Source organism: Artemia franciscana, chromosome 11 (genome assembly GCF_032884065.1).
Source record: "Artemia franciscana chromosome 11, ASM3288406v1, whole genome shotgun sequence".
In the NCBI taxonomy this organism is placed as follows: Eukaryota; Metazoa; Arthropoda; class Branchiopoda; order Anostraca; family Artemiidae; genus Artemia; species Artemia franciscana.
Genome location: NC_088873.1, coordinates 9,590,456 through 9,611,004, shown reverse-complemented (window position 1 = coordinate 9,611,004; position 20,549 = coordinate 9,590,456). Strand labels below are relative to the sequence as shown.

The following is a 20,549-nucleotide window of genomic DNA, read 5'->3' as shown; positions in this document are numbered from 1 at the left end:
ACACCTTCATTCTGTAAGTCCTGCCAGTTATATTGGCAGGCATTCTGTTAAAGTTGCTAACAGAAACATTACATTTGAATTATTTTAGCACATCTTTGCTAGCTGTGCTTTGTTGTGCTTCTATATAAAAAAGATTATTTTCAATAAAATTGTTCTACTACTACTAATGAAAAAGATACAACATCCAAAACTTGCCAAATTATTAGAAGTGGTTCACCTACACTTTGCTTTAATGGTGAATCTGAGAAACATAAGATTTATTGTGATTCTACTGTATTTTACTGTGTTGGTGACACCCCTTTCCCATCCACTAAAAAAAACTCTGTACAGACATAATGGATTGTTATCATTTATAAAAACGTGTTTAACTTATCTAATCTGAGAGCATAATGAAAACAGCAAGATGAAGTTCTTGATGTGCTTACAAAGAATAGTACTGAATGGAAAATCAAATATTTCAATACAGGTTAATAAAAATAACTATATCTGATCTACTAATAACACAAATAGTGAGAACTATTAGATCACTATATGAATCAACTCTTTCTAAACCTTTTAGATTATACTGATGATTGAAGTATTCTTGATGAAAGTTGGAGCAAAATGAATGAACTTTTAGAGGTTTTGCAAGTTCAGGGTGCTAGAGTAGGTTTGAATATAAATGTTAAGAAGACTAAGCCACTAAGGCAAGGAATAAGCAAAGATGAAAAGGCAACACCAGGTAATGAAAAGATTGATCAGGTGGACAGCTTCCTTGGTAGTATTAAGATGGTAATGGGTGTTTTTTAGAGCTAAAGAGACTTGAAGAATAGGAAGATAAGTCTGCAAACTGAAATTAGAATATTAGAAGGTAGAGCCATGACAGTGACCAAATAGGGCCTTGAAAATTGGGTGCTCTAAAAAGTGGACAAATTTGCTAGATGTTTTCCAGAGAAATTGCCAACAGATTGTTCTGGGGGTGAATTTATAGCAGACAGTATAACTGGCTTTCATATAAAGTGAATATACCACCTGATGCCTTTTTTATGCTCTTTACAAATATAATAATTGCTTCTTCTGGGAATTCAGATTTAAGCACTTTATGACATCTTAAAAATGACCTAAATATGGAGTATAAAAAGGCTAAGAACATTGGTCTCTTACATTAAATACCTTATAACATTGTACCCAGCTGACTGATTGTACTTTACTGTTTATACTTTTGTATGTTTGTGGATAATAAATATTATTACTATAAGCCTATTATAGACCCTTACAGATGATGCCATTTTTACTCTATTTTGCCTAAATAAAAGGGCTAGAACTAGCAATTTATACTTCATTCTGTGCAGAATAATTTTAGAAAACAGATTTTAACCGCAGCTCCATTTTACTTTACTCCCTCCCCCACATGCCCTAGTTGCTTTTAGGAATAATATAAGGGTAAGTAGGCTAGGCTTTATATAGGCTGATTGTTTTTAATGGTTTCCAGACCAAGATGTACATTGTCAGAAAAATTACCATTATATTTGGAAAGAGCATAGTCTGACTGAATTTGATGGAAGGCTAGGCTTCAACTTTTGTTTTAATTAGCATAGCATACTTCTGTCAGAGTAATTAGCCTAGCATACTTCTGTCACTGCATAGGCTTTCTGCAAGTTTTCTCCAGAAGAGGCAATTTCCAAAATTTTTAACAGAAAACCTTGAATGAACTGCAAAACCCAAATATACACTTGTAGGCTAGTGAGACCAAATTAAGTTTATGACAAGTCCCTCTTCCTTTCAAAATTAAACAGGAAAATTGGGGCAACTCTTCTCACCTTTCCGCATCAAAAAGGCTTATCAATTCCACATTTTGTTGTTTTTAGTCTAGCTTATATAGGCTAAATTAACATCTTGTTAATTTTGACTTGACGAAAACTTCTTTCAGTTCCTCTTCAGCGAAAGCATTTGATGATTTGGTTACTTAATATCTAGAGCCCCAGATGTCACTGATTTTTATCCTTTAATTAGATGGCAATATAAAATTTGATTTTAAATTAAAGCTTTTGCATGTTTATATTTTGAATATTAATAAACAGTCCAGGAAGACAAAGTTTGGTAAATAATCATTGCTTGCATTAAAGCTTAATTCAATTGATTTTTATCGCTGATTGTCATCAAAAACCATTCTCTTTCACAAAGAATGATTTTCTTTGTCTGTCAGTAATGAAAATCAATTGCAATAGGCTAATTCTAGGTCCTATTGAATGCAGGGAATTTCTCTGTTAACAATGGTAGAAAATTTTGGAGAAGATTTGTTCCTTAGGGACTATTGATACCTCGAAAGGTGTAATAAAAATGAGCACAGGTTTCAGGAATTGGTAATAACCTAGGCTAGCCCAAAGCACAGAAATGTGTTTTCAAGGAGACCTAGGCCTATTTTCAAAATACGTTTATGATTCCTAAGTATAAACTCTCCCTAATGCATGAATATATAGGCCATATTCAATGAATTTTCAGAATTGCAACTATTTTTTGATTAATTCAATTGCAAAAAGTAGGCCAAACAAGCAGATGTGTCTATATAAATATTACTGGGAGTCTAGTGGCTTTGCTGCTACGTCCTGGCACTTGGCTTACTTCTGTATGTGGATTTTCACTATTGCTTGTCTTCTAAATCCAGACAGTTTGAGCTTTTTCTTGATCTCATGACTCCAAATAGCCTATAAATTAAATTAGAAGTAGTGCCTTTGTAAAATTATTTTTTTATTAGACATTTAACTTTTGCCTTGGCTTTTCTCTTGCCATTATGAAAGATATAAGTAATTGTTTAGTTTCATCACAAGCTGTCTAAACTGGGAACTATGTTGCAAAGCAGCATAGTTTCCAGTTTAGAGCAGATAAAAATGCTAATTCTAGAAGCACATCCATTTCTGGTTGACCCTCCTTCTCCTTGGGGCAAACTAAAAACATGTAAAGTGGGAAGGGTTTTGAAGCTGTGGGAAAAGTTGGGGTTGTACCATATGAATGAAATTACATTTTAAATGCTAATTCCAGTCATCACTCGTAATTTCTTTTTAGTAGTAAGTTGAAAGATAATTAAAAAACTTATGCATCCAATAATCCTTATATGCACTTTCCCTTCCAAGTTTAAACTAGCCAGCTATTTGAACAAAACAAACATCCAATTTTGCTTATCCATAACAGTACTTATAAAACAAAGCAAATTAGTCAGAATTGTTAGTTCATGTTTATGGCCTACTTTTTGTTTACTCTTTCAGGCATCAGACCAAATAATCATTCAATGTACATAAAATACAGACCTCACCCTGCTACCCATAGGGCTTATGGACTAATTTGCTTTGCTCTATATTCAATGTTTTCTCAGGATTCAATGAAATTTGTTTCACCAAGGCCTTCCCATGGCCAAAGCATCTTTTCAAACAAATTGAATCTTGAATACTATAAAGAAAATACCAGGGATGACTGGAATTAGTTTTTAAGATGCAATTTCATTCATATTGTACAACCCCAACTTTTCCCTTGGCTTCAAAACCCTGTCCACTTTATGCATTTTTAGTTTGCCCCATGGAGGAGGAGGGTCAACCAGAAATGGATGTGCTTCTAGAATTAGTATTTCTAAGTGCTCTAAACAATTTCTAAGTGACAAAACTAAACAATTACCAAGACATAGTGCCAAACCTTTATTTCTTTAAATTTTTCAGGTTGTGAGACAAAAACTTCTTCTTTTGCCTTGGCTTGTCTTTTGTCATTATGAAGGAAGTATCACTGAGCCTTTGATTCTTTTAATTGTTCAGGTATTGGGACTAAAACTTCTTTTTCTTCCAACAATTTATCCAGTTTTGTTTATCATTTTCAAAGGTATGGTAGACATTGATGGCCTTATCCATATCAAAATCTAAAACCTTATAATCATTGCTATGATTTTCAATTTGTTTGGTTTGCTTTGCCTTGGCTTGTCTTTCATCACTATGAAATACACACTTCTGTACCTTTGATTTTTAACAAAGGTATGGTAGGCATTGATGAGCTTATGCATGTCAAAATCCAAACCAAATTATGATTCCTATGGTTATCAATTTTGATACATTTTGATTCTTACTGTCCAGGTTGATTTTCATTGACTTGCTCATATGTTTGGTTTTGCATGTCTTCTAACTTTATGTGTCTTTGCTTTTCATTTTTACTTGCTCACATGCTTGATGTCACATGTCTTCTAACTTTGCGTGTCTGCTCTTAATTTTCATTTTTGACATGCCACCACTGTTTTTCTAACCAATGTGTATTTGGTCTTTATTCTTATTTTTGACTTACATGCTCAGTGTCACATGTCGTCTAACAGCATGTGTCTTTGCTCTTCATTTTCATTTTTGACTTGCTCACTTGCTCAGTGTTGCATGTCTTCTAACCATGCGTGTCTTTGCTCTTCATTTCATTTTTGGCATGCTCTTAGTGTTGTTTTCACACATCTTCCAACTGCCCATATCTTTGGTCTTCATTTTCATTTGACATATTTTTTGATTTGGATTATTTTAGATAATAAGAATGACTTTAGCTTTAGCTGCCCATATTCCAAAATCCAAAACCTAATAATAATTGCTATCATCTTCAATTTGTTTGGTTTCTTATACCTCAGTTTGTCTTTTTACATTATGAAATACATATTACTGAACCTTTTGTTTTTTTAAAACAAAGATATGGTAGGCATTGATTAGCTTATGCATGCCAAAATGCCAAACCCAATCATAAATTGCTATCTTTATAAATTTTGGTTTGTTTTGATTTTTGCTGTCCAGATTAATTTTCATCAACTTAATCATATGTTTGGTGTTGCATGTCTTCTAACTGTGTGTGTCTTTGCTTTTCATTTTCATTTTTGGCTTGCTCACATGCTTGGTGTCACATGTCTTCTCACTGCATATATATTTGATCTTCGTTTTCATTTTTGACTTACTCACCTGCTTGTTGTTGCATGTCTTCTAACTGCATGTATCTTTGCTCTTCATTTTCATTTATGACATGCTGCCACTTTTCTTTTAACCATATGTGCCTTTTCTCTTCATTTTGATTTTTGAATCACTCAATCGCTTGGTGTTGCATGTCTTTTAACTGCATGTTTCTTTGCTTTTCATTTCATTTTTGACTTGCTTTAATTATTGTTTTTACATATCTTCTATCCACCCATATCTTAGCTCTTCATTTTCATTTTTGACACGTTTTTGGATTTTGATTACTTCAGACAATTTAGCAATGACTTTTGCCATAGCTGCCTGTATTGGTGCTGTTGCAACTGATGGTTCAGGCTGTCAATTTTTACATCTTAACACATTTGACAGTTCAGTTCTTTGTTTCAAAGAATCATCATTTATAGTGCAAATTTTCTAGTCTTTTTTTAGGCCTTCCAACAGAAATTGTGGCTCTTAGTGAATTTTCTTTGACTTCTGACCTATCTAGATTCTTTTTCTAGGCAAGAATATCCCAAGCTACTAATTTTCCCAAAATAATATCAATCTGTTTCCAAGAAAAAATACATAAATACTAACACAATTATTGCTCACTTTAATTGACATATACTGATGTTTATTCCTTAAAGTTTTGATAATTTTATTAATGAAAGTAAGGAAAGTGAAAACATTTAAGATGTTTTCTGTTTTCAGTAAAGTGCAAATTGTGTTCTAGTCTTGAGAAGGCCTGAGAGTTATCAGCCTTCCTCATATTAGTTTTTGTCTGTTTTATAGCACTTGATATTTACCAAATGACACATAGCAATCACAATTTCTGTCTGTCTGTCTGTCTGTTGGTATTGTTTTTACCTGTTTGGGCACTTCCAGATAAGCTAGGACAATGAAAGTTGGCAGAAGTATCAGGGGCCAGATGAGATTAAATTAGAAATAGTCTCTTCCCCGATTTGACCATCTAGGGGGAATGGGGGAATGGTTAATTCAGAAGAACTAGAAAAAAATGAGGTTCTTTAAACTTTCAAACGGCTAATCGTATCTTAATGAAATTTAATATTTAGAAGTATTTTGTGCTTCAGAGCGCTTATTTTAAATCCCGACCAGATCTGATGACATAGGGGGGAGTTGGAGGGGGAAACCAGAAATCTTGGGAAATGCTTAGAGTGGAGGGATTGGGATGAAACTTGGTGGAAAGAATAAGCACAACTCCTAGTTACATAATTGACATAACCGGAACGGATCCGCTCTCTTTGGGGGGAGTTGCGGGGAGGGGTTATTTTGGTTAATTTGGAAAAATTAGAACAAATGAGGTATTTTTAACTTATGAATGGGTGATCGGATCTTAATGAAATTTGATATTTAAAAGGACATAGTAACTCAGAGCTCTTATTTTAAATCCTGACCGGGTTTGGTGACATTGGGGGGGGGGGACTGGGGAAGGAAACAGGAAATATTGGAAAACACTTAGAGTGGAGAGATTGGGATGAAACTCGGTGGGAAGAATAAGCACAAGTCCTAGATACATTATTGACATAACCGAACCGGATCCGGTCTCTTTGGGAGAGCTGGGGGAGAATATTCAGTAATTTGGCGAGTTGGGTGCTTCTGAACGTGCTAGGAAGATGAAAATTGGTAGGCGTGTTAGGGACATGCACAATTTGACTTGATAACAGTCTTTTCCCCGATTTGGCCATCTTGGAGGGATGGGGAATCGTGTAAATAGTGGTATGTTTATCTTATGAATGGGTGATCGGATCTTAGTGAAATCTGATAAATAGAAAGATCTCATGCCTCATATGCTCCATTTTCAATTTGGATCCGATCCGGGGACATAGGGGGGTGGATGTGGGAAACAGAAATCTTGGAAAACGCTTAGAGTGGAGAGATTGGGATTAAACGTGATGGGAAGAATTAGCACAAGTTCTAGATTCATGATTGACATAAACGAGCTGGATCCACTCTCTTTGGGGGAGAACAGGATGAAGCTTGGTGGAAAGAATAAGCACAAGTCCTAGATACATGATTGACATAACCAGATTAGACCTGCTCTTTTTGGGGGAGTTGAGGGTGGATTTTCAGTGCTTCCTTACATTCTATGACGATGGAAATTGATAGGCGTGTTAGGGACCTGCAGAAACTGACTTGATAACAGTCGTTCCCCAATTTGACCATCTGGGGCGGTTGGAGGGAGGGGAAATCATGAAAATTGGGGTATGTTTACCTTATGAATGGGTGATCAGAACTTAATGAAACTTGATATATGAAAAGATCTTATGTCTCAGAGGCTCAATTTTCAATTCGGATTGGATCCGGGAACATTGGGCGGGTAGAAAAGGAAACGGAAATCTTGGAAACTTGGGAATCTTGAGAGCAGGTAATTTACGCCTCCTCTATGTTTTGGAAGTTACTTTTTTTGGCATTTTCTTTAAAAAAGCCCACACTCTAGGCTTTGAGAAAATATATTTCTTTTTGTGTCTTCACAAAAAATTTTACAAAGAAATAATTGAAAAAATGGTTACCCTTCCCTTTTTATATATTTTTTCTTTTTTTGTATTTCCTTGAATTCTCCCTTTGAATATTATGTACATATAAGAAATTTTCGTCAGTCTTATCGCTTGAGTTTACTTAGAAATTACTTATTTATAATTGCACTGTAGATAACAATTTATTATCAATTATCATATGAGTTTTGAATCTTTGAAGTCCTCTATAGTATAGTGGTCAATATCCCTGCCTGTCACGCGGGAGATCGGGTTCGATTCCCAGGCGTGGGGCATTTTTTACATTTAAATGAAGAGTTTTGCGTTATCCAGTTGTTGGAATAACGTATTGGAAATGGTAGTGAGGAATGCTTTTTGGACATTTTAAAATCTAAAATTAAAAAAAAAAATAAGTTTCTTCAACTGAAAGTAAGGAGTGACATTAAAACTTAAAACGAACAGAAATTGTTCCGTATATGAAAGAACTGTCCCCTCTTCAATGCCCCGCTCTTTACGCTAAAGTTTGACTTTGTCACAACTCAATTCTCAAAACAACTTTTTCCTTTAATTGAAACTCCTAAATGTTCCCTAAAAGTTTCATCTTAATACTTTTAGTGTCATTATTACATTAACTGTAGTGGTACTATTAAAAGCATACACAAAGTGTCTTCTGGCTATTTCAAAATCCCCCACAACTTACCCTTAAAGGTCTAAATTAATAGTATAAGTTGTTATTCAGATATTGATTTGTCACATTTTTGAAAGTCCACATGCTCAATTTTTTTTTTTTCATTTAGTTCAACATCCGCCTAAATATTCCTTAAAAGCTCTGCCTTAATACCCTTAGCTTGCGCAGTAGCAATAGTTGTAGCAGCAGCATTAATATCAGCATGCACATACCACCTTTGGTTTCTTCAATATACCTTTGACACCTTCATCAAATTTGCTGAAAGTTTCAGCTTAATATATATCATCTACATTCCTAAAGCGAAATGCTTCAGGAATGATATGTCTGCTTGACATCCTGTGGGGGATTGTATCCACCCTAAAGTCATTGTTCTATGATTTTTGGACTATTTATAACAAAATCACTATCTCACAATTTCAATTAAATGTGGTTAGGAATATACTACTACTACTACTACTAATAACTCACTGCAGCACCAAGCCGCCTGAGGCCAACACAGCTACGCACGCTCCTCCTCCAACCTAATCTATTTAAAGCCTCCCTCTTTACACCCTCCCAGGAAGTTCCCATTTCCTTTAAATCCTTATTTATGACATCCTCCCAACCCAGACAAGGACGACCTGCTTTCCGTGTAGCCCCAGACGGTTGGCCAAAAAGGACAATCTTCGGTAATCTGTCATCCTTCATCCGTAGAACGTGGCCTAGCCATCTCAACCTTTCTTTCATTATAGCCCCAGAAAGCGGGATTGAACCACACTTTTCGTACAACCTACTGTTTGAAATACGGTCAGTCAGCCGGGTACCCAGAACAATCCGTAGGCAATTTCTCTGGAAAACATCTAGTAAATTTTCATCTGCTTTTCGGAGTGTCCATGCTTCAGAGCCATATTTGACCACTGTCATCACTGTAGCTTCCAATATTCTAATCTTGGTTTGTAGGCTTATCTTTCTATTCTTCCAAACTTTTTTTAACTGTGAAAAAACACCCTGAGCTTTAGCTATTCTACTTTTAACATCTTCACTGCTCCCACCATCTTTACTAATAATACTACCAAGGTAACTGAAGCTCCCAACCTGATCAATCTTTTCGTTACCTAAGGTCACCTGTTCATCTTCACTTATTCCTAACCTTAGTGACTTAGTCTTCTTAACATTAATTTTCAAGCCTATTTTAGCACCCTGAACTCGTAAAACCTCTAAAAATTCATTCATTTTGCTCACACTTTCATCTAATATGCTTAAATCATCAGCATAATCTAAGTCCAGGAGCGTTCTTCCGGTTAGGAATATAGGATGTAAGGAAGGGTAGCTAGTTGCTCCCCATCATGTTTGTCTTTTAAAAGGGAACTAGAAATTTACATTTCAAATCAACTGGGCCTCTTCTTAAGTTCACACGACCAGCCCTTCCATAAAAACCTTATGTGCCCCTGGGGTATAACCGACAACCCTTACCCCCAGACTCTAGGAGATTATGTCCACCCCAAAGGTCTTATTATATGATCCTTGGACTATTTTTCAACAAGTGACTATCTAAAAGTGTTTATCAGATACATTTATGGAAAATAAAACTTGGAGGGGAGTGGTTGTCTCCAATCGCTTTGAAAAGGGAAGTAGAATATCTGATTTCCAATCAAATGAGGCCTCTTCGGATTTTATACGACAACCCTTCAATAAAAACCTTATAAGCCCTTTGGGAATAACTTATAACCCTTGCGCTGAGGGCTCTGCGCGGGGGGGGGGTGTCATCCTCAAAGACATAATTTCCAGACCTTTCAATTATGCTGAACAAAACTATTATATAAGAATTTTGATTAGATCTGTTTTGGGAATTGATGGGTGTAAGGACGGGGGGGGGGGCTTCTTGCCCTTCAATCACTTTTGACTATTAAAAAAGGCCCAATCAATTCTCAATCAAATGAGCCTTTTTGAAGTTTCTATGACAATAAATGGCCATCTTAAAATTTCTATCAGATGCGTTTCATGAAAAAACGAGGCGCCAGGGGTGGGGCTATTCACCCTCCGATCACTTTGGATCTCAAAAAGGTTACTAGAACTTCTGATTGCCAATCCAGTGAGCCCCCCAGAATTCTATACGACCTCCCTTTGTATAAAAACCTTATATGGCCCCAGGGCATAGCTTAAAACCCTTGTCCCCAAGGGTATCGAGAGGTTGTCATCCTCAAAGAAATGATTTCTGGTCCTTTTAATTACGTTGAATAAAATGACTATTTAAAAATTTTGATTGAATGTGTTTGGGGAAAGGGTGGGCATGTGAGGGGGATTAGTTCCCCTCCAATTGCTTTTGATGACTGTTTAAAGGGGCACTAGCCCCTTCAATTTTCAATTGAATGAGCTTTTTTGAAGTTTCTATCATAGGCAGCGCAAGCGCTGCCTAAGTAAAGAACAATATGGGCACGTTGTATTTTTTTTTTTTTAGACATACACTTCGTATTGAAGGAGTTGTTGTAGAAACTTCAAAAAGGGCTCATTCTATCGGAAACTGAAAGAGCTATTGCCCCTTTTAATAGTCGAAAATGATTGGAGGGCAACTAAACCCCTCCCACACCCACCATTTCCCCAAACACATACAATGAACATTTTGATATAGTTATTTTGTTCAACGTAGTTAGAAGATCCGGAAAGTATGTCTTTGAGGATGACAACCCTCCTAGAACCTCCAGGGCAAGGGTTGTAAATTATGGTCCCGGGGCACATAAGGTTTATATAGAAAGAGTGATTGTATAAACTTTAGAAGTTGCTTATTGGATTGCTAATCAGAAGTTTTAGCGCTCTTTTTGAGATTCAGAGTAATCGAAGGGTAGATACCCTCCCCCTCCACACCTTGTATTTTCCCAAAATATATCTGATATAAATTTTGAGATGACCATTTGTTGTTGAGGAAACTTCGAAAGGATTCTTTCTATTGGAAATTAAAAGGAACAGTGCCCTTTTAATAGTCGAAAGTGATTGAAAGGCAACTAACCCCCCTCCCACGCCCACCATTTACCCAAACACATCCAATCAAAATTTCAACGTAAAATCAAAGTTCAACGTAGTTGAAAGGTCTGGAAATTATGCATTTGAGGATGACAATCCTCATACAGCCGTCAGGGCAAGGGTTGTAAGTTATGCCCTGGGGGTATATAAGGTTAATATAGAAAGAGTGATCGTATAAACTTCGGAGGACGCTGATTGGATTGCTAATCATAAGTTTTAGTGCTTTTTTTTTAGATTGACAGTGATGGGAAAAAACTGAAAGTTTGAACAAAAAGAAAATGGACAAGCAAAGACAACTTCCCATATCCAGGGAAAATGAGTTCCTTTTGAGGCTCATGAATATGATGATTCTTAGGGTGACTTGGCCATCGTTTCTGATTCATGAGCAAAGGAATGTTTTGACCATGAATGGCAATCAAAATCCCTTCCCACTTTGATCCCTTTTTTCACCCGTATATATATATATATATATATATATATATATATATATATATATATATATATATATATATATATATATATATATATATATATCGTTCGAACTTGCCTTTAATTTTCTATATTTTAATGCAATCCTATAAAATGCCAATACTTTGGCTAAAATCTTATTATTCCTATATTTTCGACTGAAGATTACTAAGAACATTGCTCAAAATTTGCAATTTTCACCGTTCGTTAAGTGAGTCAAGATGTACGTTTCTTTGCTTTTGACTCTGCTTGTTGTGCTGTCAATCGGTGTAGATCGATAAATAATTACAACTGTTCAGCTGTTTCAACTTAACCTATGCTTTGTGTTGGACATAGTAAGCTGCTTCTGCCTGGGCTATGCTGTTGTGTTGACTTAGTAGCCTATGTTTTGTTTTTTTGCCATGTTGGGCCTGTCCGAAATGAGCGAAGATCAGTATAAAGGCTAGCAGTCTCTGTTTAATGAGACTGCAGCTCTTGCGACTTATGCGTTTCCTGGCTTAACGCTATTTAAAAGGCTAATGCAAATACGACCCAGTTTCAGACATCCATTGATCTTTGGATGCTATTTTGCAGGTGATGCTTGGTAATTGAGTATGGGGCCTACCAAGTTTAATAGTTCATGGCTTGTTAAGATGGATTGCAGTGGTAGAAAGATTGGCGAATGGTGTAAGACCGGGAACGATCAGTACTCGTTCTTTTGCAAACAATGCTTGAAAAAACTTGGTTGCACTGCTGGGGTTGCTCAGCTAAGCCAACATGTGTGATCTGCAGAACGCAAAGCCGCAGTTACTGCTCAATTACAGTCACTACAGCTTCACCTGACCGGACAATCTCGAGTTGATGAAACAACCAAGGATAAACTATTAGTTGGTACAAACATTTTCTTTGAGCTTGATGCCGCTTATAAAGCTGATTTAATATGGGTATTTCAGACGGTACAGAGTTCCATGTCTGCTAACTCTTCAGACCATATTGTCGCAACCTTCCATGCGATGTTCCCCGGTAAGATCCCCGCCAGAATGTCCCTATGTGTGGAGAAACTCACGTTTCTGATCACCGTTGCGCTGCATCCTTATTGTAAGCAAATGCTTGTGAAGGACATTCAGTCATATTTTGTACTAGAATATGACAAGACAACCAATAACCCTGGTATGAAAGAGTTACAGATGCGTGTTCGATATTGGTCCTCATACAGAAACGAAATCCAGAGCAGAAATTTATGCACAAACTTTATGGGGCACGCGGCAGGTGATTACCTGTATAGGAAGAATACGTAAGTCATTGAAGAGAATCAGCTGCCACTTGAGTAACTGATCATGCTTGGAAGTGACGGACCGAACGTCAACACAAGCTTTTGCAATAAGTTCAATACCGAAAAAAAGAAAGTGACGGGAAAGGGAATGTTTAAGATTGGTACTTGCAACATCCATATAATCCATAAAGCTTTCTTGAAAGGTCTTGAAGTGTTCGGAGAAGAAAGTTCCGACTTTGTTATTCTTTTGCATTCATTTTTTGACGGCTGGCCTGCACGTTCTGAAGACTATCGAAAGTGCCAAAAGAAAGTTAGGGTGCCAGAGAATGCTTTCATAAAGCATGTCCCAAGCCGCTGGCTGGCGATCGGATATGCCCTTGCTAGAATCATGCAGCAGTGGCTGGCAATCTTAGAGTACTTCCTGAACTTCGTGGCCGAGAGAGAAAAAACTGAAGAATCTTCTGCCCACTCCCAAATTTTTGAAGACTGTGGGTTATAGCAGAAGTGTGACGATGAAGGCCCAACTCGGAGTTTGTTCTAGCTTCAGCAGAACTGTTCATGAGTTTCACCCAACTGTTCCAGAAAGAAGAGCCTCTCATTCATGTTCTGCACTTAGAGATCAAAAGACTAGTTGTGATGTTTTGCGGACGGGTCTTTACTCCAGATTTCGTGACCGAGATTGAAAATTTCTCATCAGAAATGTTGAACCTTGCTGAAAAATTTGTAGAAAAGCCCATAGTTTCAAAAAATGTGGAACGAGCTTTCCGTGAGAAAGCAACGCTGAAAGACAAGGCCATTTTCTCTGTCAGTGCGCGAAAAATTTTTATTGCGGGTATTCGCCATATTTTGAACAATCGTCCTCTGGAAAAGGATGAGTCTGATCAACATGAAGGATTCAAGAAGCATTGGAGACATAGCGGTTGTGGCACGCGAGATTACGATTGGAGTAAGCTGAGACGTCGCCCAGGCTGAGTGGCTGCTCTGGCGAACCGAAACTGGACCCCGTGAGGACATTACTCGGATAGATCATTTTTAAAGCCATTATTTTGGACTGGTGAATAAGCGCGGGTACAGCAAGTACCCAGAACCTACCAAGCCTATCAAAGCGGTGCTGACGTTTTCGCATGGCAGCACAGATATTGAGCGTGGGTTCTTGCGTTCTGGTGGAATTCTCGGTGAAGTGCAGGTGTTAATGTCTGAACGCGGTCTGGATGCGAGACTCATGGTATATGACACGTTGAGGCTTTATGGGAAAAACCAGGACGGTTTGCTATTACAAAAGAGCTGTTGAATCTTGCACGTTCCGCACGGTCTCGATATCAACAATATTTGGATGAAAAGAAAATCATGAGCCATCCGAGAAGGAGAAAGCAGATTTCAAAGAGGACAACAGGTGAAAGTTGCAGGAGGTCCACGACAAAAAGAAAAAAAATAGAAGACCTGGAAAGCAAAACGAAAAATGAGCAAGAAAAGAGAACAGTAGCAGACACTCTACTTCAGGAAGCGACCGACAGAATGAAGAAGGCTGCCGAGTCCAAGAGTTCCATAGACATTGCCTTAGCTGTTTCTTTGCTCGAAGGACCTGCGAAGTCCAGAAACAAGTGAAAGAGAGTAGATGGTGAAATCTGCGAGAATGGAGTAATATCTTGCAAAGAGAAAAACTGACCTCATCAAAATTGACGCCCAAGATTCTTAGTATTTTACCTGTATCAATCAATTATTGGTACAGTATGCGCATCTGATTTTTACTTTTTTTTCTGTTTGTACAGTTTGTATTTTGAAAAAAAAGCAGAAATTCGGGAAATGACGAATTTATGTGACCAGGCATCCCACGCCATCTAGTACAGATCTGATACCCAGGACTTCCGAATCCTATATTTGGCCTATATTTGAGTCCGGGAAAACCTAAAAAATAAGACAGAGCTTATAACTTTAAATGAACCGACCTTTCCGAACCCTGGTATATATATTAACATATATATATATACAAACACACACACACATATATATATATATATATATATATATATATATATATATATATATATATATATATATATGTATAATTCTCGAGGGTACTGACCATTATTCCTTAATTGTTTGGTTGCCTGTTTCTACATTGAGTTTGACTAAATCTAGATCTGTACTACATTTACATCCAAATATAGGCACTGAGTTTGTATTCATGATAAAACGATATTATAATTTTGAGGGCACTCTATTTTGTAGTTTGAGGACAGGGTTTAGTATCCAAGAGCAGATGTAGATTCGCAGTAACAATTAGTCTTTAGGTAGTGAGAGAGTTTATGTTTAATCAATTTTGATCAAATGACAATTTCATATAACATCCAGATCTTGCTTATTCAGCTTCTATATTTTCAGCACCTCAGCTTATTGCTGGAGGACTTGTTAGTCCGTAGATTTTTTTGAGTATTTTCTGGTGCCATGGGAAGAAATCAGATGTGCACAAGTCCCATTTATTTGATCCAAGCACCTACAACCTAGTGTCTAGTTTAAATGGAATGGAGAAGAGCGAGAGCGAGAGAGAGAGAGAGAGAGAGAGAGAGAGAGAGAGAGAGAGAGAGAGAGAGAGAGAGAGAGAGAGAGAGAGAGAGAGAGAGAGAGAGAGAGAGAGAGAGAGAGAGAGAGAGAGAGAGAGAGAGAGAAAGAGAGAAAGAACACTTCTATGATTATTATAAGCAGCACTTCAACCAAATTCATAAAGATTAATTAATGTGTTCACTATAGGCATGCTCAACTAATTTAAGGGGAGAGGGAAACTTGGTTATTCAAACAACACCAAAATAAATAATTATGGGTTAATGGAACAACGAAATTTTAGGATTAACCCTTGGAAAACATACTTGAGCTGCCTAATGATACATAAATTTTTTCTGGCCAAGGTGCTATCATAAAAAAAGAGGGAAGGGAATTTGGGGGGGGGGGGGTGCTTCATCCCTGTTCAGCCATGACCATTGAAAAGCACTAGGAGCCAATTTTTGAAATCAAGTGGGTGCTTATCCCAAAATTCTTTGACCCTGTTCACTCTGATATGGCATGGGGATATATGTGGGGGACACATTAGTCTATGCTAAGTCAGCGCTATTGTGTTGACTGTAATTGATTTCTATGTGAAGTAAAGTTTCATATTGATTATAGAGATATATTTTGCCCTATTATTTTATCCATGCCTTGTTTTAGTGACAATGACTGTTTGTTTTTGGGACGACTGAGTTCAAACCACTGGGTGGTAGTAATAATGCGAGCTAATCAAAGACTGTATCTTAGAAGGCCGAAGGTGCCAAGCAAAGTGATGAAACAGGTTTTTGTTAGCACACTATGATGCATTCAAAATGTAGTAGTATTTCCTTTTTAGTGTTATCAAGTGTTGAGATTTAAGTATTAATATTTTTCAACAAAAAATATTTTTATTTATTCCCTATTTTTCTTATATTTTAGGCTTCATCTTAAATACTGAGTTGAATACTTTTAATGCTAAAGAAAAATGCCACCTCGGAAAGCAGTGAATCAAAAGAAGGACAATATTCTAAAAAATCCAAATAACATTCGGCAGCAAGTTAGAAGCCCAGATTTGCAACAGGAAGAAGCTGAAGATGATGAACGAGAGATAGAAGGAAATACAAGACTAGGAGAGCTTCTGAAAACCATCAAACGTTTGTCTGGAAACTGGTGGGAAATTGACCTAGCTAAAGTGAGTAATTCATGATTCAGATTTAGGTTGGTTGGTAATCTTGGATTATTCTTTTATAGTATTCTAAAAGAACACAGGTAAATACAAATGGGAGAATTTATGATCTAATTATATAAAAAATTAGGTCGTTAATTTGAAAAGTTCATCTTTAAGCCACAATTTGGAATGGTATCAAATTGTAACCCCTTTCTCCTCTGTCTCTATAGGCCTGCTCAGGCACACATCTACCCACAGCCAAAATTCAATAGGGCGTGGGTGGGTTGAAATACTGAAATCACATACACATAGACAGCAATATCAAACCTTTTTAGAAGGAAGCTATATTTGTTAAGAATTAATTAATCACAAAAACAAAAGCTTTTATATGATGGAAGTAAGGAGTGAAGTTGAAAGTTCAAATGAATGAAAGTTATCGGTTTTCAGTTATGTAACATATATAAAAAAAAACTGGTTTATATAAACCGATTTGTTATGTTTCTCTATATTTGTAGAATTCTGAAAAATTAATGCTTAACGTAAAACGTAAAACTAATACTACAAAACAGGATTAAGTGTAAAAAAGTCCTTGAATAGCTTTCAGTAAATAAAAGACTTTCACTGATAATATTACAGGCCAGTTTATTTGACCCAGGGGACATAAACTGCAAAGCGATAATTTTGACATTTCATTTCAACAAAGTTTCAACTTTGCTCTTTAGGTCTATAAGGGAAATCTTTTGTAATTAACTTTTTATAAATGAATAAAAGATAAAATCTTGGATTAATTTATGTCATTTGTTAGGCTCTAAAAAATTATTCTTATTATGTAAAACAAGCTTTTATATATATATATATATATATATATATATATATATATATATATATATATATATATATATATATATATATATATATATATATATATATATATATATATATATATATATATATATGTATATATCGGCATGTGAAGGCTTCTATGTATGGATTCTCACTGTCGCTTGTCTTTTAAACGCAGAGAATTTGAGCCTTTTCTTGATGTCATGACGTCCACATGGAAATTAAATTAGAAGTAGTGCCTTTGTAAAATTACCTTTTTTATTGCACCTTTAGCTTTAGCCTCGGCTTTTCTTTTGTCATTATGAAAGACATATCGTCGAACCTTTGTTTCTTTTAATTGTTCAGGTGTTGGTACAAAATATTCTTTTTTCGCCTCGGCTTGTCTTTTGTCATTATGAAAGACATATCGCCGAACCTTTGTTTCTTTTAATTATCACAGGTGGTGGGACAAAAACTTCTTATTATGCCTCAACTCGTCTTTTGTTATTATTAAAGACATATCGCCTAATCTTTGTTTCTTTCAATTGTTCAGGTAGTGGGACAGAAACTTCTTTTTCTTCCAATGATTTATCTAGTCCAGGTTTTGAATTTGCAAAGGTGTGGTAGGTATTGATGCCCTTATCCCCGTCTAAATCCAAAACCTTGCTATAGCTGTCTAAATCCGTATCATCGCTATCATTTTCATTTTTTTTTTAGTTCGTTTTACCTCGGCTCGTCTTTCGTCATTATGAAATATATGTCGCCGGATCTTTGTCTTTTTAACAAAGGTACGGTAGGCATTGATGACCTTACGCATGTCAAAATTCATAACCAAATCATCATTGCTATCATTTTCAATTTTGACATGTTTTGATTCTCGTTGTCCAGTTCAATTTTCATTGACTCGCTAAAGTGTTTGGTGTTTTATGTCTTTTAACCGCGTATTTCTTTGCTTTCATTTTCATTTTTGACTTCCTCATATGCTCGGTGTCGCATGTCTTCTAAGTGCGTGAGTCTTGCTCTTCATTTTTATTTTTGACACGCCGCCGCTGTTCTCTTAACCGCGTGTGTATTTGCTCTTCATTTTCCATTTTTGAATCGTTCATATGCTTGGTGTCACGTGTCTTCTAACCGTGTGTCTTTGCTCTTAATTTTATTTTTGACACGCCGCCGCGTGTTCTGGTTCTGATTTATCTAGTCCAGGTTTTTGATTTTCAAAGGTATGGCAGGCATTGATGGCCTTACCATGTCTAATTCCAAAACCTAATAATCATTGTTACCATTTCCAATTTGCTTAGTTCGTTTTACCTCGGCTTGTCTTTCGTCATTATGAGACACATATCTTTCAAACAAACAAAAAGGTATGGTAGGCATTGATGACCTTATCCATTTCAAAATCCCAAACCCAATCATCATCGCTATCATTTTTAATTGTGACACGTTTTGATTCTTGCTGTCCAGTTCAATATTCTCTCACGTTTTCAGTCGCTCGCATATTTGGGGTTGCACGTCTTCTAACCGTGTGTGTCTTTGCTTTTCATTTTCATTTTTGACTTACTCACATGCTCGGTGTTGATTTTTGAACTTCTCGTAAGAAAGTACACGTTTATCGTTTTTTGCTTCTTGAATCTTAGTGTTTCAGGAAAACTGTCATCAAGATTATACATTTATGATGGAATTGTGACTAAAATAAAAAAAGTGAATCTTCCAAATCAGAGGGTGTAGTATCCTACCCCTGCCCCAAAATGATGGATCTTTGTGTAACGTCAAAACTAGATACCTAGTCATGAACGTCTTGATGTGACGGGCGGGGTGTGAAACCCTATTTGCTTAAATTCCCCTTAGTGACACATTTCAGTACTCATTTCAAGTGTCCCGCTAGCCCTTGAGAAAAAAGGCACTTCATGATTTCATTCTCTTTTTCAGAATTCTTGGAAATACGTTTTAGTACTTCATTTTTACTGATAAGATAACTAAATAGTTTTTTTATTATTTCTGACTAAGTTTTTAGTTTGAGTGAAAACAGTTTCCCACTTGTCAGTTGTTTTTAATCGTTTTACATATGGGAACGAGACGGGAAGGGAACGTTTAAGAGGGTGAATTAAAGTACCATATTAAGTATTTTTGGCTGTAGAGATTTCAATGGTAAATGACACAAAAATCCCGTTTTTGGCGCTATAGGCCACCTATCGATGGCGTTGTCAAGAAACAAATATGTTAGTCATATAGATGAATAAATTTCCTTTCTAGGGGCTCTTACACATCTTTTTATGATGTTTTGGTGCTCTGCTAGTGCTTGAGAAGTAGAAAGAATAAGAAGAGAAATATCAGCGTTTCAAGCACTTTTTCAGAATTTTCGAAAACTTATTTTCTGGATTAACTGTTACTGTTTAGATGAAGATAAATAACAGTTGCTCTTCCAAAATCAGGTTTTAATTGTTTTTTTTTTATGGTACTTGGTATTAACCAAGTGACATATAGCGATCGCAAATTCTGTCGGTCTGTCTGTCGGTCCCGGTTTTGCTACTTTAGGCACTTCCAGGTAAGCACTTCCAAGTAAGCTAGGACAATATGACAAGTATGGCAGGCGTATCAGGGACAGGACCAGACTAAATTATAAATAGTCGTTTTCCCGATTTGACCTTTTTTTGGGTGGGGGGGATTCAGAAAAAATAAAAAAAAATGAAGTATTTTTTACTTAGGAACGGGTGATGGGATCTTAATGAGATTTGATTTTTGGAAGGATATCGTGTCTCAGAGCTCTTATTTTAAATCCCGACCAGATTTGGTGACATTGGGGGGAGCTGGAGGGGGAAACTAAAATCTTGGAAAACACTTAGAGTGGGGAGGGTCGGGATGAAACTTGGTGGGAAAAATAAGCAGAAGTCCTAGATATGTGATTGACATAACCGGAATGGATCCGCTCTACTTGGGGGATCTGGGGGGGGGGGTTAATTCTGAAAAACGAGAAAAAATGAGGTATTTTTAGCTTACGAAGGAGTGATCGTATCTTAATGAAATTTCATATTTAGAACGACCTCGTAACTCAGATCTCTCATTTTAAATCCTGACCGGTTCCAGCGTCATGGGGGGAGACTTCTTGGAAAATACTTAAAGCGGAGAGATTAGGATGAAACTTGTTGGGAGGAATAAAAACATGTCCAAGATACTTGACTGACATAACCGGACTGAATCCACCCTCTTTGTTGGATTT

At 36.5% G+C, this 20,549-nt stretch overlaps 2 protein-coding genes across 3 annotated transcripts in view; one reads left to right on the top strand and one right to left on the bottom strand.

The window, feature by feature from the left end:
- LOC136032779 (lipid droplet-regulating VLDL assembly factor AUP1-like) overlaps positions 1-1,939 on the bottom strand; it is a 41,319-nt gene extending 39,380 nt beyond the window's left edge. The window contains exon 1 of the mRNA XM_065713140.1: positions 1,800-1,939. The gene's annotated coding sequence lies outside the window, so the exon portion shown is untranslated. The remainder of the gene's footprint in view (positions 1-1,799) is intronic.
- A 43-nt stretch (positions 1,940-1,982) lies between these two features.
- The window catches only part of LOC136032778 (condensin-2 complex subunit H2-like), an 86,988-nt gene continuing 68,421 nt past the window's right edge, over positions 1,983-20,549 (top strand). Inside the window, exons 1-3 of one of the 2 annotated variants that reach the window (XM_065713139.1) lie at positions 2,006-2,079; positions 3,687-3,779; positions 16,285-16,537. In XM_065713139.1, coding sequence (XP_065569211.1) covers positions 16,331-16,537 — 207 coding nt within the window. In that variant the 5' untranslated portion in view covers positions 2,006-2,079; positions 3,687-3,779; positions 16,285-16,330. Of the gene's footprint in view, positions 2,080-3,686; positions 3,780-16,284; positions 16,538-20,549 lie in introns of both variants that reach the window. The other variant, XM_065713138.1, reaches the window with a different exon arrangement.